General features: G+C 41.5%; 1 protein-coding gene across 1 annotated transcript in view; it reads right to left on the bottom strand.

Annotated features, from left to right (window-relative positions):
• Window positions 1-319: 319 nt before the first annotated feature.
• Ero1b (endoplasmic reticulum oxidoreductase 1 beta) overlaps window positions 320-24,381 on the bottom strand; it is a 40,686-nt gene continuing 16,624 nt past the window's right edge. The window contains exons 5-16 of the mRNA XM_041630657.1: window positions 22,876-22,958; window positions 22,258-22,331; window positions 18,545-18,665; window positions 18,394-18,440; window positions 15,993-16,004; window positions 12,482-12,508; window positions 10,554-10,646; window positions 10,168-10,414; window positions 9,255-9,324; window positions 8,615-8,701; window positions 6,924-7,057; window positions 320-3,043 (exon numbers count right to left, since the gene is read on the bottom strand). Of these exons, the coding sequence (XP_041486591.1) occupies window positions 2,983-3,043; window positions 6,924-7,057; window positions 8,615-8,701; window positions 9,255-9,324; window positions 10,168-10,414; window positions 10,554-10,646; window positions 12,482-12,508; window positions 15,993-16,004; window positions 18,394-18,440; window positions 18,545-18,665; window positions 22,258-22,331; window positions 22,876-22,958 (1,056 nt within the window). The 3' untranslated portion in view covers window positions 320-2,982. The remainder of the gene's footprint in view (window positions 3,044-6,923; window positions 7,058-8,614; window positions 8,702-9,254; window positions 9,325-10,167; window positions 10,415-10,553; window positions 10,647-12,481; window positions 12,509-15,992; window positions 16,005-18,393; window positions 18,441-18,544; window positions 18,666-22,257; window positions 22,332-22,875; window positions 22,959-24,381) is intronic.

A 24,381-nucleotide genomic window follows, 5' to 3' on the forward strand; every position in this document is an offset into this window, starting at 1 on the left:
CTCGTTATCATCAGTAGAGGCTCTAGGGCTGATGGTTCTGGTGGCACTTTCAGGCTCCACAGCCATGAGTTGTGACTTTGGCTGAGTCTCAACTCATCTGTTTTTATGCTTTAGGAAATAATTGTACTTACCACCTAGTGTGCTGGTGACGAGCTGACGCATGTGGCACCCTCAGCACAGGCTGCCAATGCCTGACATTGTGAGTGTGAGAAGTTCCCCCTCAGATGATGTAGATGTATATTTTCTTTCTGATTCTTAAGTTATAATTGATTGCTCTTGAAATGGAGGAGGAGGAGAAAAAAAAACAAAGCAACAAAGATTGCAGAAACATGTACTTTAATTCATGGTCTAGATTCTGGTGGGTACAACAGTGAATTATATGGAATTCTCCGAAAACTCAAAGTTGCACCTGTAGATGTTACTTCAAATAAAGGACATGTGGATTTCTGTGCTTGGCTTGTACCACGGAATTTCCATGACACCGTGTACCTGGTCTGAGCCTTCTGGTGACTAGCCTTGGCTTCTGCAACTGCGGGGAGGCCTACTGTGAACTGTGTCCAGATGTTCAGCTGAAGGCAGTGCCGAGAAGACCAGCACAGCTGTCCTTCCTTATACACAGTGGCACCTAGGCAGAGTCGAGAAATATGGCATAGCGTTTCACACACACAACACAGAGGCCCAACATTTGACTTGTCAACTTTCAAAACTGACATCTTGTTCTGGCTGATCCGCCACATAATCCAAAACAGGAGGCGTACTGAACACTGGCCATTTTAGTATGTACAGTCTGTCTCACACGAATGCCATTACAGGAAAACAAGCGTAGGCCACCAAGGAAAATACTTGCTCTTCTTCATGTTGATTATGTCACCAGGTATACTCATTCCCATCGGTCTTGCTTGTCAGGTGCTCGAGTTTTACAGTGGGTGATGAGACACAGACAGCATGTTGTGGCTCAGCTGTCAAGCGCTCTCAGTGTAGGCAGTATCCCCCAGCACTGGTGCAGAACTGCAGCCTCCTAGGGACCAGCCTCATGCCCAGCTCAGCGGCTGACAGTCTCCACAGTCCTCAGATACATGGAAATACAGGCCACGCACACAATCGTGATGTAAAAGTTATCCAACGAACATCAACTTAAGAATACTTCCTTTACTGAGGAAATTCAGTGAACCTTGAGTACATTCTAACTTAACCACAGCTTTTCAATTTCCTAGAACACACTCCAATACTACTGTGTGTCCTAAGCTTGAAATAAATCACAGTTAAGAAAAATTCAGCAAGTGGAAATGAAGATTTTTTTTTCTCAAGCCAATAGTGTAAAACAATAGCATCTAGCTGCAGTAATGGTAAGGAACATTACCAAAATGACCTCTGCATTTAAAATAAAAACAAAGTGCAAAATTTTCACATTTCCTTACATTCTAAATGGACACTACAGAATACTTCTTACTGATGCACTAGCGAGGTCACTGGCATTCAGTTTGTGGGCTTTCTGTCTTACAGTGGCCCACTCCCATTACACGACAACACTTGCAGCTCTTTAAAATAAAAAGCAAAGAAAAAACTGAAAGCCAGCTTAAAAAAATAATCTACAAAATTCATCACTATCAATAAAACATTAAGTTTATAAAGGTTAGAAATTAGGAGGGAAATAAGTAGTGAGGCCTCAGTCCCCCATCACCCCTCCACAGTGGATGACGAAGCACTGAGAGAGGAGGGAGCCAACTCAATCTGGCACACACCATGAAGTCACAAGGAAGACAGGTCAGACTTTGGCAGATAAGATATGGGTTTAAGAGCACTTACTGTTTACTTCAGAAAGACGGAATCTAAGGAAAAGCAAGACTTTGGACTTGCATTACTTCCACACAGATAAAAACCTTTCAAGTAATTTCATTATCCACTGCCACCTTTAGAAGAACCAAAATTTAAAATATTTAAAGACTTTAAATCCCAGGTTTAAAAAATGACAGTCTAGGGCCTTCCAGTCCTCTACTGTCTTAAGTCTCACCACGGATGGCTCATCTGGGATGAACTGAAGATGGAGAAGGGGGAAGTGACACTCCTGCCAAAGCATCTCACCAGACAGAATCACACCAAGAGGTAGAGGATTGCATAGATTGTGTCAAAATCAAATATTGAAAATGTTTACTTTAAAACAGCAAAATTTGTGTATAATGCAATTAGCATTATAAACCCACAGGATCCCATTCAAATTTTATGAATAAACAATCCATTAAATAAATAGGGCTTTTCATAAAGTAACTGAGAATGTTTATAATTAGGAGAGGAATGAAGAAGTCCAAAGAAGAGGAACTGTAGGCTTTAGGGAACGGACACTCCACTCTGAGCCGGCCTGGTGTACACAGGACATCTGGCCAAGTAAGCACGGGAGGGCACTTACCCACTTCCACCAAGGCAGGTCCCTTCAGGCCAAAACCAAAGCAGCAACAGCAATTAAACATCTTAAAGTGGTCGAGTCCTGGGAAATCATCCAGAACCTCTCTCACTAATCACTGAAAGGCCTATTCATTATAGTGATAGCCCCGCATCACAGAAGAGGACACACAGTGTCAGGCAAGGTGGAAACACTAACTACAGCACTGACGACTTTCTGTCCCTGAGACCAGCCCTAGCAGCACTGGTTCCCTAGTTCTTCTACCACAGACTCAATAGTCTTCTCAGGATAAACACAGTCATTTAAAGTTTGACAACAAGGAACGCAGGGTAATACAATACAAACAAAACCAATGTGAAACAAACATGGGATTAGTATAACTTACAATTTTAAAGTATATACTTCATTTATAAATATCTCTAATCGATATTCTATTAAGGATCATAAATATTCAAGTGAACATTTGAATTTTCTCTTTAAGAGTTCAGAATTCTTGAAGTCTTAGACACTTTGTCTGCTCAAGGTCCAAAGCTAAAAGGCTTCACACAGTCCGTTATGTCTACAGAGACATAGAAAAGTCTTCATTACCTCCTGTGCTGTAATAACGCTTTAAAGTTCTGTAATTCTCTTATGCTTGTAGAAAGCCTACAGGAGGAAAACAAGTGCATGTTAGTAAGGACAGCGATGAGATGTGCACACATTAGAATAGCTAATACCGGATCCTTGAGCTACTTAACCTGGAAGCAAAAACCTAAAAGAACCAAACACTAAATATTGAAAATTCTATTTTATTTTTCATTGCATATATTTGGGTTTTATTGCTGGAAAACATGCAAAACTAAAACTGAGATAATGCTGAACATCTACAAAGTTCCCAACTACAGAAAATGCCAAAATTCGTATGTTCAAATCTATATATCACAGAGACACTGAGTGTGCTCCCTTCCACTGTCTGAAGAACTAAGTCCAGTATACAAAGTGACGCAGGCAGGAGGATCTAGGTGTTTAGAAGGAGGTAGGCACCATAGTGCTATAAGGTAAGTTAACCCTTACTTGAGCAGACAATTGGGGGAAAGCCTAGATATAAAATCTTTCTAGGCCTATCTTGTATGGAATATTTTAGAAAAAGGAAGTTACTTTATATTCTTTTATCAAGTCTTTCAATCTCTGGCCTCTGGTTTTTTGTTTTGTTAACTTTAATTGGAACTGGATTTATTTTCATATATGTATACAATGTGCTTTAAATATATTCTACCCTATTTCTGCTTTCTCCATTCCCATCTCATTAATGTTTTGTTACCCTAGATAGTTTTCTTTACTTTAATGTCATTTATACAAACATGGTGTGTGTGGGGGGGGGGGGGCAGAAACTGCTCATTAATTTTCCAAGTGCCCAGACTCAAATAATAATGTAGAAACTATATTAATTACAAAATTGCAACACTCTTTGGTCAATAGCTTATGCATATTTCTAGCTAACTCTTACATCTTAAATTAACCCATTTCTATTAGTCTGTATATCACCATGAGGCTGTGGCCTACAGGTAAGGTTCTGGCCAGCAGCTGGTGTCTTTCTCCTTCAGCAGCTACGTGGCATCTCCCTGACTCCACCTACTTTCTCTCTATATCTCTGTTCGGATTTTCACCTGGCTTTACTCTACTAAGCCATTGGCTGAAACAGCTTCTTTAATAACCAATGGTAATAAAACATATTCATAGCATACAGAGGGGACTCCCACATCATCTGTTGTGTGTGTGTGTGTATAAAATCTATCCACAAATGACAGAAAACATTGTCGTTCTAAGCCTGATGTGATTCACTGTCTTGAGTTCCATCCATTTCCCTACAAAGGGTAAAACATCATTTTTCTTTATACTATAAAACGAATTCTGTATATATACTATGTTTTCACTATAGTATTAGACAACGATGGCAACTGGCTCCAGGGGTGGTAAAATGATTCAGTTCTAACTCTGATGTATACTGTTTGTAGCTCTCTTGGAGCCAAGGCAACTCTGACCTAGTATGCGGTCAGGAGTAGAGAAACGTGTCCACCTCACTGACAAGTGACTCATGGGATGCCTGTTCTGACAAGAGATAAAAAGTGCAGAGAGAGCACAGAGAAACAAAGGATGGAGCAAACCTATGAGAATTCCGTTTTAAATAGTTATGCTGTAATTCCATTAAAAGTGACAAATCACAGGGCTCTGGTTCTTTGGGCTTGCTTAGAAGGGCAAAGGAAGCCAATTCATCTTCACATCAAGACTACAGATGAGAGCTAGGTGTGGTGGTGCATGCCTTCAATCCCAGCACTCGGGAGGCTGAGGCAAATGGATCTCTGAGTTAGGAGGGAGCCTGGTCTACAGAGTGAGATACAGGACAGCCAGGGCCACACAGAGAAACCCTGTCTTGAAAACAAAACAATAACAAACACTGTAGATGAACGACAGAAACAGTGCCATGCATGGCTCACAAGGTCCCTCCCAACTCCCATTACTTATCTACATTTATGGTACTGTGTAAGTGATTGCTGGCTCAATGAATAAATAGGCAGCTCAAACCCAGAAATAAAATTCTGGAATGCAAAGAAATGAAAAACCTACAAGTTCATTTTTCCTAATGTAAAAAATTCAGGGTTAATCAAACAAAACTCCAGTATGCTTTTAATCCCAACACTCAGGGAAGCAGAGACAGGCAAATCTCTGTGAGTTCGAGGCCAGCCTGGTCTACAAAGTGAGTTCCAGGACAGCCAGAGATACACAGAGAAACCCTGTCTCAAAAAAACAAAAAAAAAAGCCAGCTAGCAGGTCGCAGGTCGGTTCTGAAGAGGAGCCAAGGTTTGCTGAGATGCACTGCTGGCAAATGGCAGGTCAGGATCCCAGGACTCCAAAACCTGATTCCTAGCCAGCATTCCCTAGAGGAGAAGGGGCTCTAGACAAGAGCTGAAGCTAGGAGGGACATTTCTGAGAGCCAGTGAAACTTTGATGGAATGTTTAGTTTGATTTTTCCTTAATTTAATTTTTATATTAAAATGTTTAAGTTATTTAAGACATTTTTCATTTCAATTAATTTACATTTTACCTAGTTTCTTCTGTTATTTTTCTTCAAACCTCAAAAATGTGTAGGCTGAATGTATCCTGAGATGTAAAACATCACCAGCTGCTACCTTGTGAGCTGTATCTCAATTAGCACAGACATCTTCACATAGAGAAGATGGACACAGCAGCTCACACCCTAGCAGCCAGGGCTGAGGCAGCCAGAGTTCCAGGTCAGCTTGCAAAAGAGCAAAACCCTGCCTAGATAAAAACACGTGGAGGAAACAGGTGAAGGCTTGGCATTAAGGTGGGACATATCTAAGTTATCTTTAAGTGATCGGTCTCCTTTGAATTTAAAATCATACTCATAAAACATACACATTAATCCCTGTCATCTGGTTCCAGTTTAAAAATAAATTTCTCCATGATGTGACTTACTTTGCCCTACTGTTACAACACTGCATACAATTTCCTGATTCTTTTCCTTCTGCTTTATAACCCTCAACACTGCATAAATCTCCCTATAAATTCAAATTATTTTTATACCCATTTCTGATATAAGAAGCAGTGTATGTGTGTGTATATACTTTCTTGATAAAGAAATGGGGCAGGTATGTGGGAGAGGACTCCCACACACTGTAGGCAATACAGGGCAGGGAAAGGGCTTCATATCCATCACATTCTCCTCCTGTCTACTACTATACTACAGCAGGCAGTAGCTGGTGTAGGAGGTCCTTCTTTCTATGTGTTGCTTTCATTGGTTGAATAAAGAAAACTGCCTTGGCCTTTTGATAGGGCAGCCCTTAGATGGGCGTGGTAGACAGAACAGAATGCAGGGACGAAGAAGGCAGAGACAGAGAGCCGCCATGGAGCAGCCGACAGGTCAGACATGCTGAATCTTTCCCGGTAAGCCACGGCCTTGTGGTGAACACAGATTATTAGATATGGGTTAAAGCAAGATGTGAGTTAGCCAATAAGAGGCTAGAAATAATGGGCCAGACAGTGTTTAAACGAATACAGTTTCTGTGTAATTATTTCGGGTATAAGCTAGCCGGTAGGACACAGCCTGCAGCTCCTCCATACTACAAGTAGCCAACTAAAATAAAGAATATTAGGAGACTCTTTCCCCCATCAAACTGAGAAGTTAAACTGAAAGGCACTGGTACTGGAAACTATCAGTTCTTCCTGGGACTGACAGAGAACTGACTGTAAGCCTGAAGGTCACACTAAACAACCAATTTAAGTTGTTTTTTTTTTTTGGTTTTGTTTTGTGACACACTTTTTACTACTTAAGCTAGGTTGGCCTTGAACTCATGATCTGCCTTCCTCAGCTCCTCAAGCTGGGGTTGAGGGTGTGCCATCACACCCAGCATTCTAATCTTCTGTTAGCAAGCCAAACCAAAGCATACCTTTGGGGAAAAAAGACAAATCTGTGCAGTATAGTGAAGCCTTGAGGGAGTCAGGTCTCAGCTGTAGGTGCAATTCTTACCTTCCAAAAGCATTTAAAAGAGCAACTATTTCCTGCCGAGTGAGCTGGAAGCCTTTAGATGGACTGTTCTCCGGAAGTTTCTGGATTTCTTTTTCAGAGAATAGTATCTTCAAGGCAGTTCCTAAACCCTGAGTCTAAAGAGAATATTCATAAACTTACAATTAACGTCACACAATAGCTACTATGAAGAACTGCTCAGTAAGGACACTGAACACCCTATGAGGGAGCTGGAGACATGGCCCAGCAGCTAGGATGCTTGCTGCTTTATCCACTGGCTCATAAGCACCTGTAATTCCAGCTCCAGGGAATCTGACACCTTCTACTGGCCTCTCTGGGCATGTGAGAGCACATGTGTGTGCGTGCGCACATACACACAGCCCTAAATATAAACAAGGGAAATAATTTCTTTTTAAAATCCTATGAGCCGAGCGTTATGACACAGTGCTGGATTATGCACGGAGCAGTGTCTATTCCCTTACAGGTCACATGCACACAAACACAACAATGCTCAGGAAAACTTGAGCAACCTGATGCTTGTTGAGCATGTTTCTGTTCCAGATGACTGAAGTGCCTGTTTTGTTTTGTTTTTTTGTTTTGTTTTGTTTTGTTTTTAATTTTCGAGACAGGGTTTCTCCATAGCTTTTGGTTCCTGTCCTGGAACTAGCTCTTCCAAACCAGGCTGGCCTCAAACTCACAGAGATCCGCCTGTATCTGCCTCCCAAGTGTTGGGATTAAAGGCGTGCGCCACCACTGCCCGGCTGAAGTGCCTGTTTTTATCATCAGAACCACAGTGCTGACTCGGAATCTTGAAAGCACTACTATTTTTTTTTTTTTTGTAGTGTTAGGGGATCAAACCTGCTCTACCTCAGCTCTGTACCCCAGACTTTTTAAACACAGTTGCTGCATTTAGAACCTTAGCAATTCAAAGTTCCAAGAGTACTGCAACAATAAGATAGTTCTCAGCACTAGAGGAAAAGAAAATCTTGATTTCAGCACAGTTTCCTTTAAAATAATCCTATCTCACCAGCTGGTGCAGAAAGATCACAAATTTAATGATGCCTTGAGTACAAAGCAAGATGGGTATTTAAAAAAAAAAGAAAAATACCCACACAAACAAAAATTTTGTCTTTTGCCTTTCTGTACTTATCATCATCTTTGGAAGAAAATAAGGTAATAATCCTCTGTACACTGAAGATTAAGGCCTGACCCACAGAACTTTAGCATTGTGCTACACAGCCTTTCACCACGGAAACAAGCCATGTCCAAAATTTAATGTTTGGGGTTTATATAGCCAACTTTAAATATGAGTCTAAGATGGTACTAAGACACAGAATACAAAAATGTGCTTGCTCATGAACCAGTTTAGTAGTGTTGTCTTCCAGTAACAATACAAAAAAGCCATGCTTGGATCTCCTTGTTTCCAAACACTAATTCATTGAACAACAAATAAATCTTGATAAAATTAAGCAGCTGGGCAGTGATGATGAATTCCTTTAAGCCCAGCACTTGGGAGGCAGAACCAGGTGGATCTTTGTGAGTTCAAGGCCAGCCTGTTCTACAGAGCTAGCTCCAGGACAGCCAGGGCTATAACAGAGTAACACTGTCTCTAAAAACAAAAAACAAAAATAAAACTAAAGTAAGCAGAAAAATGTAAGGCTATGAACAGTCTGAAAAGGAAAGACAACACACACCTGTAATTTCCCCCACAATCTGCATTTATCACATCCCACACAGTCCATGATACGGGAGATGTTCTTGAAATGTAACCGGAATTCCTCCTGGTGTGCAGAAAATACCAGAATTAGACTTTTAAAATTAAGCTACATTTGGTTGAATTACATATAGAATAAAGTTTTGAAGTTTACAAGCGATTAAATTGTTTTTCAACAGTAAAAGCTCTGACTCTGTATACACAGCATAGTATGTCACACAACAGACATTAATAGAAGCCAATATCCCTGGTGCACATTTAACACGTTTTACTGAGAAGACACCTAAGCAAGGGCTGGAAAGTTAACAGTGTGAGAGAGGCCTTTACTTGTAGGAACTGAGTTGTGGCTTACATTGAATGGCTTCTAAAATCTACTTTGTCGGGGTATTTCCTCACAGCAACAGAAAAAGGAACGAGTATAAAACGTAACTCTGACTGTTGGCCATAGAACAGATCCAGTTGTAAACCACTCAGTGCTATGCTGTGACATAGGTCCTCAATCAACAGTGATCACTATAGGAAAATCTAATCAGACTAGCATCAAAGTGTTGGACAACTAGGAAAGTTTGGATGAATAATATGAAAATACAACAAATGGCTCCCATAATACCCCCGGTTACCTTTAATGACTTGGCCCCCTTCTTGTCACCTGCAAACATGGATTTCTCATCAAAGTGCATGGGAAAAGACCTGATGAAATGACAAGACTATTAGTAAGTTACTAATGAAAAGTCCAAGGGCTTGTCCTAGTGCTCTAAAATTTTATAACCTTACACATATTTAAAATCTGCTATTTATGATGTAGGAGGGTGACAGTTCACGCATACACAGTAAGACTACAGCAAGCTATTCTCTCTCTCTTTTGGGTTTGTTTTTTCGAGACAGGGTTTCTCTGTGTATCTTTGGAGCCTTGTCTCGGAACTTGCTCTGTGGGCCAAGCTGGCCTCAAACTCACAAAGATCTGCCTGTCTTTGCCTCCCAAGTGCTAGGATTAAAGGCGTGTGCTACCAACACCACCCAGCTAAGACTGCAGTATCTTAAGGAAATTAGTAAAATTATTTACAAGTGAAAAGCAATCTACAAATATGCCAACATTCGTATTCTTGTATACATTAATGTGTAGTTTACTTTAGTCCTTCACCATCTACCTTTTCCTTTGTGCCTTTTGTAACACAGAGAGCATTGTTTTACAGACTACAGATGATTTGAATAGTTATGTTCCAGAAGGAAGCGAATAGCACCTTGTATGCTCACTGTAATTCTTATGCACTTACTATGATGCTACAAGTTTAAGCAGTAACTGAAAGAATACCAAATCAGTAGAGCATTTTGACGCTACATAAAATCTTTGGTTCTTTATTAAAATATACATAGCCTATTTGCAAGTGTAAACCCTTCTGCAGCCAAGCTTCAGGGAGGCTTTTTACTCAGCATCACTAAAACTACTGTGGTAATATTGCTCCTGCGTTCCTCAGCTCTGCATCTCTCTTTGCTGATGTCTGGAGGACTCCAAAACTGACATTTAAGTCTTACTTTGTGTCCTGAAAGATGCTAAGAAGAAGAGTCTTGGTGTCGGCATCTTCTTCCAAGTTGCCAGTGTAAAGATCAACAATTGAGCGCTCAAAATAAGGGGCCACCTTTGACAAAGCACGAAGCTCAATCAAGTATAAAAAGTAGAGATTCTTCAACCTTCTTGGACCCTCCCCCTTTGTTTCCATAGGATCAAAGCGGCGTTTGAATTCTTTGATGTTAGGTCCCCAACTAGGTTTACCCCAGGTTTCTGAAAATAAAAGAAAAATATATTGTCTTTTAGTATAAAAAGCATTTTTTTGTTTCATTCTGCAGAATGTATTTTACTTTCCAACACTTTTTACAGTATCTTAGAAGTAAAACAGTCTTCATTTACGAAATCTGATTACCTTCCAGAAGATAATTTGCACACAGATGTAAATTGATGCTGGCATGTAGTCCTGATATAAGCTTATAGAATACTCTCTTCTCAAGACACAAACCTATTCAGAAAAACAGGAAGAAAAAAAAACAAACCATGCCCATTAGATACAGAATATTTAATCAAAACAAGCAGTACCTGGGCTTTAGATTAATATTTAAGAGCACTGTTATGGCTGGAATATCAGTATCCTGCAGGCTTAGGTTTGGGATCTTAGGTTTGTTTTGGTGGGGCCTAGCTGGAAGAAATACAGCGGTGGGAGCAGGGCCTGAGGGGCAATGTTATTCCTGTCTGCTTCCTGTCGCTCTCTGCCTCCAGCCTGCAGTACAACTGCTCTCTGCCACACATTCCATCAGGATGTTCTTTTCACACGCTCAGGGCCAAGTAGCCATCGAGTGAACCCTCTGAAACTCTGAGCAACATTAATCCTTCTGCATGTGAAAAGTTTCTGTCAGCCATGTTGTGCTGTGAGACAATGGTCTTAGACCTTCAGGCCCAACCTGGTGACTGTGCCCACGAAGAGCAGGCAAAAGCTTCTACCTCTTGCTCTGAAGTAACACCTACAAAGGCAATTCTACCAACTTCTATTCTAATGATACATAGCAAGTTCGACCAGCAAATTTAGGAAGATCACTTCTATATTTAAGAGCACTCAAATTAATTTTCAATGATGGGTTCAGGGGACACTGAACATATGTAAATATGTTAGATTTTCACAGCTGCCCTGAATTAGAATATCTCCTGGCTGTTTTCAAGAACTTCTCCACCAACAGCGTAGGTGGCAGCACAGTTACTGTCACAGCTCCAGCTGAGGAAACAACCTCAGAAGAGACTGAGCCAGTTGCCTGTACCTAGATGAGCTCTTAGGAACCACACACTCACATCCAGTGTTTCCAAGCAGCACAGTGGGGTGGAATGGTTGGTGCACAGGGCCTAAGGTCAAACACTGTCAGATTTCATTTTCCGCCTCCATTGTCAACATTCAAGTGTCTCTCTCTCTGAGTCTCAATCAGGAGTGTTCAACTTACAACTCATGTGTTAACTCATCCTAGATATCTATAAATGCAGTCCAACATGCTTGTAGACCCCAGTATCATGTCACAGTGTCAAATGTTGGATGCCCCTGATCTTACTTTCCACATTGTTCATCTTTAAGGTAAACTTAAGCTTTGCATCATTTTCCAACACAACTCATAATAGTAGTCACACATTTCACTTTAAAATGACCAATATATATACATATAAGTGACTAAGAACAAACGGAAATTATGTTCATAAGAAACACAGGCAGCTAACAACTCACAGAATCAACTACTTAGAGTTTAACACTTTGTTGGAAGCTATGGCTATAAAACAATGACTTCCCTCTACCACTCAGCTTGCTAATTCATCCTCCACCAATATAAAATAGTATAGTGCAATTTCAAAAGCATCATAATCCCAGTTACTAACCAAGGCTGTTAAACTCCTAGAGTTTTGATTCATAGTATTTTATATTGGTAATATGGAAAAGACGAAGGACGAAAAATGTGCTATAAACTATATTGCTTTAAATTTTCGTTAGGCAAATGTGGACTGTATGAACATGGGTACATATGTACCATCTTCTACATTTAATTCTCATTGCCTTGTTTTATACATCACAAGTGCTTCCTTCCTAAGAGAAATCCGCCTGCTTTAAAAGCACACTTGTTTGCTACTTACATAGGTTAACACCAAGGAAAACCCAATAACCTGTTTAGCCTGCATATTCATCTGGAACTGATTTTTGACTGCCAACATCCTCAAGGTTTTCACATAATTTTATCACAAAATATAATAAACTAAACATTAGTTTCTTTCAAATATTGTTGAGTATCAGTTGTCTAAACAATGAACCACAAATAAAAAGTTTACCTTCTAGCCAGGTATAGAATGATTCTCCTTAAAAAAAAAAAAAGAATTTGGTTAAAATATTTTAAACATTTGTGTATAAAAAACAAACTTAGGTCACTTAAGGAATACCTCTAGGGATGCCTATTTCTTTAAATAGTAAAGTGGGCATACATTTCTAGGAAAAACCCATATATAATTTAAATAACTCTGGAGAGTGTCCTTACAGATATCTTAATTATTAAAATAAATAATTTTAGTGTAAGTACTAAAATATATCTTATTTACTGAAAGTTTAAATTCAAATGCATGGGAGCAAACACTTAATGAACTTAAATCCGTCCGAGGTAACAAGCATAGTATTATACCAGCAAACAATAAATACAAAAATTAAATTATAATTACTCAATTTTTCCTAAGCTAATAAAGCGAGGTGTGTTTCCTCAATAATCTAAGAATAAACTTCAAAGGATAACTTTCAATGTAATTCTTGCTTAGAGTGACTGTGACCCAACTGTATGGGACCTAAGACATCTCCTGGGACCCAGAGGAAGGTGGTAAGGAGCACAGAACTAGGGTTCCACAGCAGCCGTGAGCTGTCTAAACCAGAGGTCTGCTATACAGCATGCTGACTAGAGTTAGCAACAATGTGTTGTGTTCTTACAAACTGCGGAGAGTTTTTGCCACAAAAAAGTGTGTGTGTGTGTATATATATATATATATATATATATATGTACAGAGAGAGCACTAATCTTGTTTATCTATTCCCTATGACACATGCTTCCAAACACTGCTGATAAATGTACAAAATTTTGTAATTAAAAGACCAAAGATAGCTTCTGGCTCAATAATGCTCTTCTGAGTTAGGAAGGGAAAGAATGGCAAGTGCTGCTGTACTTCCTGAGAAAATGACAGAAAACCTCGCCCAGAGGTCCTGCCCAGTCTCAGGGACAAGCCCTAGAGCTCCTCTGCCTCCTGAGTGCTCCCCATTCTACCACAAAACAGCCGACAGCCTTTGCAGTACCTCCTCCTCCTCCCCTTGCTAAGGGCTGTTACCATCCCACTTCCTTACCTCCACTGCTAGCTCCCATTTGGACACGACGAGGCCTCTTAACCCATCCCTTTAACGACTTCAGTCTTTCCACTGCAGACCAGTCACAGGGCACTTACTGCCCAGCTCTCAGGTTCATGCCATTCCTCCGACAAGCCTGCACTAGCCAGGCTTGATCTACACCTGCTCCTGTACCTCAGCATTCACCTCACAGGCCACTTCTTCCAGGAAGCTTTTCTCATCATGTCCCATCACACACAAAGTACTTTGTTGCACCCTTACTGAGTTATAGCTGCTGGGGAGGGGCTGTGTCTGAGTTTCTGTATGCTACTGAGTAGTGTTTACTTACTGAGACACACCTGCTGGGGTCTGTCTGAGTTTCCGTATGTTGCTGTGTCGGTGTGTACTTACTGAGTCACACCTGCTGGGGTCTGTGTCTGAGTTTCCGTATGTTACTGTGTCGGTGTGTACTTACTGAGTCACACCTGCTGGGGTCGGTGTGTACTTACTGAGTCACACCTGCTGGGGTCTGTGTGTACTTACTGAGACACACCTGCTGGGGTCGGTGTGTACTTACTGAGACACACCTGCTGCGGTCGGTGTGTACTTAGTCACACCTGCTGGGGTCTGTGTACTTACTGAGTCACACCTGCTGGGGTCTGTGTGTACTTACTGAGTCACACCTGCTGGGGTCTGTGTGTACTTACTGAGTCACACCTGCTGGGGTCAGTGTGTACTTACTTAGTCACACCTGCTGGGGTCTGTGTACTTACTGAGTCACACCTGCTGGGGTCTGTGTGTACTTACTGAGTCACACCTGCTGGGGTCGGTGTGTACTTACTGAGTCACACCTGCTGGGGTCGGTGTGTACTTACTTAGTCACACCTGCTGGGGTCTGTGTGTACTTACTGAGACACACCTGCTGGGGTCTGTGTCTGAGTTTCCGTATGTTACTGTGTTGGTGTGTACTTACTGAGTCACACCTGCTGGGGTCGGTGTGTACTTACTGAGTCACACCTGCTGGGGTCGGTGTGTACTTACTGAGACACACCTGCTGGGGTCGGTGTGTACTTACTTAGTCACACCTGCTGGGGTCTGTGTGTACTTACTGAGACACACCTGCTGGGGTCGGTGTGTACTTACTGAGACACACCTGCTGGGGTCGGTGTGTACTTACTGAGTCACACCTGCTGGGGTCGGTGTGTACTTACTGAGTCACACCTGCTGGGGTCTGTGTGTACTTACTGAGTCACACCTGCTGGGGTCTGTGTGTACTTACTGAGTCACACCTGCTGGGGTCAGTGTGTACTTACTTAGTCACACCTGCTGGGGTCTGTGTACTTACTGAGTCACACCTGCTGGGGTCTGTGTGTACTTACTGAGACACACCTGCTGGGGTCTGTGTGTACTTACTGAGACACACCTGCTGGGGTCGGTGTGTACTTACTGAGTCACACCTGCTGGGGTCTGTGTGTACTTACTGAGTCACACCTGCTGGGGTCTGTGTGTACTTACTGAGTCACACCTGCTGGGGTCAGTGTGTACTTACTTAGTCACACCTGCTGGGGTCTGTGTCTGAGTTTCCGTATGTTACTGTGTCGGTGTGTACTTACTGAGTCACACCTGCTGGGGTTGGTGTGTACTTACTGAGTCACACCTGCTGGGGTTGGTGTGTACTTACTGAGTCACACCTGCTGGGGTTGGTGTGTACTGAGTCACACCTGCTGGGGTCTGTGTCTGACTTTCCGTATGTTGCTGAGTCGGTTGTGTACTGCATTTGCTTTCTCCTCTGTGCATCCTTTGCTCACAGAGGGAAGGTGTGCATTTTATATATCCTCCCAGTCTGCACAATGCTACTGAACACAGGTAAGGAGACAGCAACTGAAATAATTTTCTGGCTGTATTGCAGCCAAATGCTAGTAATTAGTGTTTATGAGATTAAGCACTACATTGAAGACTGAGAATGTAACTTTCAAAGTCAATAAGTAAATAAAGAAGTCACAAATTTCTGGTAAAAGTAACTTTGCTACATTCCCTCAGAATCTTCACGTAGATTAAACAAATTATCCATAGTGTACATGCGTGGGAGGCGGGGTCCTGAGTGCCGCAGCTGTGTGGAAGTCCCTGGACAGGTAAAGGGATCTGCTCTCTTTCACCATCATGTGGGTCCTGGGGATGGACTCAGGACATCAGGCTTGGCAGAAAATATCTTTACCACCAACCTTCAAAATTTTGTTAACAGAAAATGGGGAAGTGGACCTACTTTCTATACTAAACATTTAAGTAAAATGGTCTCTAGGCTTTTTTTTTTTAACATAAAGACAACTTCATTATTTTAAAAAAAAATCTCATTTTTGGTCACCATTCATTTCTGGAAAAAAAATAGGCTAAGCCACTTGCATTTGGTGAAAAGAAGAAAAACACCAAAAGTTAATAATAAAAAGGTTCCTCCCATGGTTGAAGTAAACATGAGTTTCAACTCACCATCATCTTCCCCTAGAGGAGAAAAGAGAAAGGACATTACAAAGTGCCTTACCCTGCCCAGATTCAGTCCCACTAATGTTAACACACAGCTTATCCTCCCTGCTAAACTTTTCACCAGACCATGAACTCTGATCACTATTGCAGGCATCCTGCAAATATGAGCCTTGTCTGCAGGCCAAAGAGGGCAAGATTCCCACATTCTATAAAACAAACAGGAGGAGGGAGGAGGGAGACAGGAAGAAACTGACAAGGGAGAAGGAGCTGGGCCTGGTGACACAGCACAATCCCAGACACTTGGGAGGCTGAGGCAGGGTGGCAGCACTGAGGTCAAGGCCTGGGCTCTAAGGTGAGTTCTAGGCTGGGGTGGTGGCTCAGTGAAACTCTGGGGAGCTGGGGATGCAGCTGTGATAAAATGTGAGTGTGCGCGAAGCCCTGGTTTCCATCTCCAGCACATTAAAAGATCAGGAAGCAACTGAAATGGGCAGAGGCAGCTAGGCTCAGTGCTTATCAAATACACAGACATCCTTTCAGTTTCCATGCTTGGGACTCTTTTGCTCAGACAGGGTCAACAACTCTCCTGCAGTGGGAAAGGCCCAAGAGCTGAGCTGGCTCCATGCTGCTCACCTTTGTGCCTTTGCCTGACTGATTCTGGTAGAACAGTTTATTTTTCAGAAAAAGATTCTGTTGCTCAAAGACTTTTGGAAAATTAGTTATAGAAGCCTAGAGCTTCCTGGCGGTGGTGGCACACACCTTTAATCCCAGCACCTGGGAGGCAGAGGCAGGTGGATCTCTGAGTTTGAGGCCAGCCTGGTCTACAAGAGCTAGTTCCAGGTCCCAAAGTTACAGAGAAACCTTGTCTCGAAAAACCATTTTTAAAAAAAAGGAAGAAAGAAAAGAAAAAGAAAAAAGAAGCCTAGAGCTGGCACTGCTTCAGGAACACAGTGGAAGAAATGCTGAGCAAGCAGAGCCCTCTACTGCCAAGTCACCTGTCAGCGGGAGCTGTGCTTCCTTTAGAGGCCCAAACAGGCTACTTCCATACCCCTGCTTCCGCTTGCCTTTAATGGTCTCCTATTTTTTTCTAGTCTAGTTTATGGTAAATGGTAAGTTGTTTCTTTGGATTTGACATCTTTTGTTAAACAATTGTATTTTCTACTTTGAAACAAAGTCACCACAGAAAAGGTCTGAAGGAGGGATGGCCTTTTGTCCTTTACACAGCTTCCCCAGTGTCAATTTTTTTTTTTTTTGTTTTTTTCAAGACAAGGTTTCTCTGTGGTTTTGGAGCCTGTCCTGGAACTAGCTCTTGTAGACCAGGCTGGTCTTGAACTCACAGAGATCCACCCGCCTCTGCCTCCCTAGTGCTGGGATTAAAGGCGTGCGCCACCACCGCCCAGCCCCAGTGTCAATTTTTAAAACATTTTGTGTAATTAAGACATAAAAGTTGAAAACATAGAAGTTATGACATAAACAGCAAGAGACAAAAAATAAGTCATGGCCACTCTGTTCATAGTCCCAACTTTTACTAGTCTGTTTCAGAATGAGCTTGGAGAACAGCATTTGCCTTGACAGAGTCAGCATCTAAGAGCAGTGCTTATGTCAACCACTCCACATCCATTCAGGTCTCGGGCCCAAGGTATAAATCTACTTAGGCATTTCAACTTTTAACTCAGTCCTGGCCTAGACTCTGGAATAGTAGGTCAGCTACCGGGTCAATCCCAGGGATTAGCTGCGCCTAGATAAGAGGATGACGATGTCCACACTGACCACAGCATGCTACACCATCTGAACAGCACATTAGCTATACATACATGTACCTTAAATAGCTATGTTTTTACAGTAGGTTTGTCTGGTACTACAATCTTACAGTAGCATGTGCTGTGGACTAACTTCTGCTCAAACATGGAGGTTGGGGAGGGGTCACCACAACATGAGGAACTAAAGGTTAAGAGCCACTGAACTGGAGTGTTTAAAAATGGGGGACAGGGGCCGGGCAGTGGTGGCGCATGCCTTTAATCCCAGCACTTGGGAGGCAGAGGCAGGCAGATCTCTGTGAGTTTGAGGCCAGCCTGGTCTATAATTGCTAATTCCAGGACAGGTTCCAAATCTACACAGAGAAACCTGGTCTTAAAAAATCAAAAATAAAATAAAAATAAAATGGGGAGAGGGGACAAGGCCCTCATTCTCTCTCTTCTTAATTTACTGCTGTGGGGCAGGACCTGAGCCTCCAAAGTTGAAATTTCTCAGGAAATCTGAACAACACATCCTACAACCAGGCTCCTAGCTTAAGACCAGAAGACATCTAGTCTATTAACTCATGCTTGTCTTAATCACTAAAATTAAAATATAAAATTGCTGGTTTACTTTTTTTCAATTTGAAAAAGCATGAAATCTATGGAAAACCCACCTCGGCTGGGTGCCAGAGGATTTAAAGGACGATACACAGATCGAGGCCTGGAAAAGAGCACAAAGCGCAGCTGTAAAATGGTTTGGTTTGTTACACATCCCGTTTCCCAACACAAACAGACATCTGCTTCTCCCTCTCCGCCCTCCATTACTTGAAGCAGTTTTCTTCGTAGATGCTGTTCCACACCCTCCACGCCGAGGAGCCCTTGTAGCCAGTGTACCGCTCTGGGTTCAGCAGCAGGTCCACGTACTGCGCAGCAGGGGAGCGCTCATCTGCCAGAAACAGCAGCAAGTCCGCTCAGTGTCACTACTCACCTACATGTCACTTCCAGCTCACACTGCTGCGTGGTTAACTCCCGTGACCGCACTTGACCCTGAATTTGTACAACTTGGACAAGTTACTCAAGAGAGGAAAGAACAACTTCTTCCTTTCTTTGGCATCTCAAAGTTCACTCAAGTAACACAATATTTTCTACCTTAGTTATAACCACCCAGGAATAAAAAAGAAATAACAGCATCAGATTTATGTGATTTCTTTTCTTTCTATAATTACCTATCTCAACAAAGACTAGGAAACATTATTTTGTTACATCTTCTATCACAAAGATTTTTCCATTATTCTCTACAGAATGAATGATCTGGTCATTAAACTTCCTCTTCCTTTCCTACCTGACACTGTATTTTTCTGTCACTGAACAAGATCCATTAGCTATTCAATGACTATGATTCCCATAATCACAGGGGAAGCTGGCAACCTAACACAGCCCATTTGAGGACTACCTGCTATCACGATGGAGGAAGGATAGAAAGGTAACAACAAATTGTTACTATTAAATGAACTGAATAAAACAGGTAATGAAAACATGATTTTACACAATGCAAGATTTTATCTCTAACCCTAATCCCAAAGATATTGCACTACACAGATTAGGCACAAGAAACAAGTTACAATTAGATATTAAAAACTCACAAGCAATTTAATTTGAATTGATGTCATTAATTTAAAAAATCCTAATAAAAAATAAAACCTCAAGTCATGAGGTCTTAAAAAGCATTTCTTTTTAGGTCTAAGAATGCAGGAAGTAGCTAATTGGTACAGGAACTGGTAAAGTTGTGGTTTTTAATACCTGCAAAACAAACACAAAAATATGTTTTTCCCCCTTTTTTGTAATTAAATAAGAATTGTGAAAATTTATTATTTAAGTTCTACTTTTTTCCAAGAGTACAACAAAAGACAATTTTACTGGGTATATTTCAAGGGAGCAGGGCCAGGGCAAGAACAGAATGGCCTGCCTCACTTATTTCTAACTTCTGTATCTTTTATTTCTAAATCTTTATATATGGGTATTTTGCCTGCATGTATGTTTGTGCACCACACATGTGCAGTTCCCACAAAAGCCAAAAGGGGGTGTCAGATACCCTGTAGCAGAAGCTACAGATAGTTGTGAGCTGCCACATGGGTGCTGGGAATTGGAACCTCAGGAAGAGCAGCCAGTGCTCTCAACTGCTGAGTCACGTCTCCAGCCCCAGTTATGTATTTTTATTTTCTTTTAGCAGTTTCTAAACTCATCTGTAAAACAGATTAGTTATATAAAAAACTTCTTAAATACCACTGAAGGTCATTAATGTATTCTCTGATATAAACATGTGTGCACACATACATACTCTGAGTGTATACATGTGAAACTAAACATGTTCAGGGTATGCTATGAATGTGTGGGCGACACTAACACCAATCTCCTCACCCCAGAAAACCCACTCTACTATAAGGGGAGAAGATTCTGACAGCAAACCATGACGATTTACAGTATATTTTAGTGGGTCAGCAATGTAGCTCAGTGAATGCATACTTGTCTAGCATGTGTAAAGTCCACAGATGTGTGTATGCACACGTGTGCGCTCACACAAACACACACACACACAAATCATCTAATAAAGTGTTTTAAGGAAACTTAAAAAAGGTGTATAATCAAATTACATCAGCTTAAAAAAACTCCTTAAATAAAACTTTTGTTCTTGGTTTTCCTTCATTTTAAAAATCTTTTAATACTTTTTAAAATCATGGAATGGGTAGTATTTGTTAACTTATGCTAATAAGGGGGTTGGTAAGCTACCCAACGGCTATCTTTTCTGTTTGACCATGCTAACCATGTAGACATCGGAGGGTAACCTCGTCTGCCTGTTCTGCCTCTACCTTGGGATAAGGTTCTTACTGTTCACCATGCCCTACCTCATGTGAGTGCTGGAGATTCAAACTCAGATCCTAGCACTAAGCTCTATATAGCTAAATACTGGAGCCATCTCTCTAACTCTGAGTAGAATTTTATGAAATGCCTCCTTTTAGTGTAATATACAGTCACAGAATACGAAAATCTCTAAAATAATCATACTTAATCTTTTAATGTAAAAAATGATTATAGTGGGTTTTGTTTAGTTGGCTCATCTTTTTAAGATGAGGTCTAACATGGCCAGGATAGACTTGACTTCTATGAAGCCAAGAACGACTGTGAATTTCTGATCCTCCCTTCTCTGCATCTCAAGCACACGGATCACAGGCATGAGCTGTGGCCTAAGAAATGCCTCTGGTGCTAAGCACTCAGCATACCTGAGTGTCAACCTGAGCAAACAAAAGAACAGCGACAACGACTTGAGGTGCTTCCACTCACAGGTGGTGGCTCTGGCAACCCATCAGTTCCACCCATCACAGTAAGGACGCCGCTCTGCTTCTGTATGTGTTACATCTAGATTATCATGGCAACACTTTCGCCTCAGTCCTCATCTTGATTCTGCTACAGCACGAGTCCTCCTCGTGGGAGGATCTGGGTCACGGGTGGGCTCTGAAGTTTCAGGAGACTCCAGCCATTCCTGGTATTCCCTCTCCCTGCCTTATGCTTGAGGATCAAGATGGAAGCTCTCAGCTATTCCTGCCACCATGCCTTCACTCTACCACCATGGGCCCTAGCCCTCTGAAACTGTTAAGTCCAATTAAGTGCTTTTTAAAAATGTTATCTTGTATAAGCTGCCTTCGTAGACTTTTGTTTTGTTTTGTTTTTTTAAACCACAGCAATAGAAAACTAAGACAGTCTAGGAATTCTCTTCAATCATTACAAAGCAGTATGACCACCTTAGATCCCTAAAGGACTTAGAAAGTTTCTGCTGTCCATTTCCATGCAGGTCGAGCCTCATGTTCTTTCCTACTTCCCACAAGTTAACTCTGCACTAAAAACGAAAGAGAGGCCAAATGAATGACTTGAACGCACAGCACAGTGCAAATATTCTCAGGCAATTTGTGTTTCTATAATTTTCTTTTGCTAAGAGACGCAGTAGTTACTTGCCTGACCGATTCTGCCCATGTGCCCTTCTAAGGGAAGCTTGGAAAGAGAGGGCTATGAGGAAGTCAGGTCAGAGTCCTCCCTGGTACTGCAGGGATTGCTATGGTCTATTGAGACCTCCACCAAATTTTTATGGCCTGTTCACAGAACCAAGTGATCTGATGAGAAGGCCCATGGGATATGGCATGCTGGAATGTTCATACAGGTTTGGGACTCAGATCTAGAACTGTATCATGTCTCAGCCACTTGCTATTATATGATCTTGGGCAATTTATTTGCTTTTTGAGGCTAAAGTTTCTCAGCCATGGAACAGTATACAATCTACTAAGGAAGCTATAAACATCACAAAGAAATAACCTATCTATAGCACTTAGCACTGGGCCTCAAACATAACTCTCCCAATTAATGCCAGTATCAATGGTAAGGTCTCCACAGAGAGAGATCCAGTGTTAAACACTAATTTAGGTCATATTTTCAACAGTTTAACTGTCTCAGAAAAGGCTTCAGGTTAAAGTGAAGATGAAACTTATTACCATCAAGTTCACAAAAGTGATCCTGTGAGTCATCATATCTCGCCCAGTCAATGAATGCTTCTTTGCTTTCATTACTATGGGAAGGAGGAATAAAAAAATTATATTTGGAGCTGAAACGTTAACATTGTATTCTAATGAACAAAAATAGAGACCATTTCTTCAGAAGATGCCACAAAGTCTAGCAATAGCAAATGAAAAAATGATGAAAAAAGTCATGTGAAAAACAGAGTTCTCAATTTTGATGAGTTGTTTATACTTCCTAACTACTTTGAAATGATTATTAGCCCTTGTTAGCACTCAAGGTCACCACCACAACTGACATACAAACTGCAGTAATGTTATTTTTTTCTAAAATAGAAGATCAGCTATTTTCTGAATTCTTTAAATTCAAGTTATTCTATTTTTATAGAACCCCCAAATATTAAAATCATGACTTGGGCTGTGGTGATGCACACCTTTAATCACAGCACTTGGGAGGCAGAGGCAGACAGAGCTCTAAGCTCGAGGCCAGCCTGGTCTACAAAGTGAGTTACAGTGCAGCCAGAGCTACACAGGGAAACCAAGCCTTGGGGAAAAAAAAGTCACTGATATTAACAAACTAAGCACAACTAAACTTGCCTTAATGTGCTATTGATGGCGCCCAGCTTGTTGGCCTGCTCACAGTCTTCCAGTTCTTTGGTATTGTTTGCCGCCTGTGAATACTACAAGAGAATTCATACAAAGTTAAGTGAGAGTGATTAGCTCTTCTTTAGCAGACTCTATTAATGGTGACGTGTTCTATCGTGAAAATCCTTACTGCGGATTTTTACAAGGCCTGAATCTGTACCTATTAAGTGAGCAAAGGCAGAAAAAGCCACAACAGTTAGCATGTGTGTGCTGGTGATGATGTCACCTGGGAAAGAGACTGGATAAATATGTATCTAGACTTTTACAGACACGTAAGTCCTTAGAACAGAGTCTTCAACTTAGGCCATATCCCAAGGAAACATTTTTTTATATTATAATCATCTTAGTGTTTGTATCATTTAAAAATGCTGAGATTCACAGACTTTACTGTCCAGCATCCCACTTCTCTTTACAGGACTAGGGAAACTATCATGTGCTCACAATGAAGTCGGGGGCAAAAATGCCAGTGCTTCACTGCAACAGGAAAGAACCAGGATGACTGAAATGTCCACGTGCAGGGAGGCTACTGTTAGTCACACAAATGACTAGCACACTGCTGTGAGGGTGAACACACAAGATCCAGTGTGTCAACAGAGAGAGGTTTAGGAGCAAAAACAATGAGCCAAAATGTAAGCTGAAAAGTATTTCCAACTTGAAGAAATTCATTACTAAAAATTTTAACTTCCCACAAAATAATCTGTATATTATTATACTGCAGGCACATGCTCTGAAAGTGTGTTACTTATAGACAGATACGTATGTAGTAAGAATAAAACCACATACGTAACTTCAGGAAATGGATGGCTCTGGGGAGGAGGAAGTAAATAGGATTAGAATGGTGTTAGGAACAGGGGCGGGCTAGACTACCTTGATATGCTTTGTTTAGTATAGCTTTGCAGCCAAAGTAAAGGTGAGCGAGTGAACAACAACAATGCATGGAAGAGATGGGTAGAACAAGGCAGAGAGAGAGAGAGAGAGTGGAAGATCTTCATCGTGCGTGTGTGTGCAGTAGTGGAAAATAAGAGTTAACTGCAGCTAAGAACACAGCTTACTCACTGTAGCACCAATTCTAATTGGTCTTAATAATAAAAACCCAGAGTCAGATATTAGGGGGTGAAAGCTGAATATCAGAGAAGCAGAGCAGCCAGCCACTAGTTTTTACCTCTACAAAATCATCAGACAGAATGGGATATCTTGTTTCTCCCAGTCCTCAGACTGAATGCTGTCTCTACGAAACCGCCTGTCTCCTCCTGCCTTATATTCATTCCTTTCTCCACCCAGCCATATCACTTCCCATCTCCACCTCCCTTCCCTAGTACTGGGATTAAAGGTGTAAATCACCACCACTTGGCTCTATGTTTCTTTTAGACTGATTCAATCTCATGTAGTCCAGGGTAGCTTTGAACTCACAGAGATCCATCTGACTCTGTCTCCTGAGAGCTGGGATTGAACATGTAT

The sequence above is a fragment of the Microtus oregoni genome, unplaced genomic scaffold (assembly GCF_018167655.1).
Source record: "Microtus oregoni isolate MIOR12 unplaced genomic scaffold, Mior012 000035F_ref0000213, whole genome shotgun sequence".
NCBI classification, from domain to species: Eukaryota; Metazoa; Chordata; class Mammalia; order Rodentia; family Cricetidae; genus Microtus; species Microtus oregoni.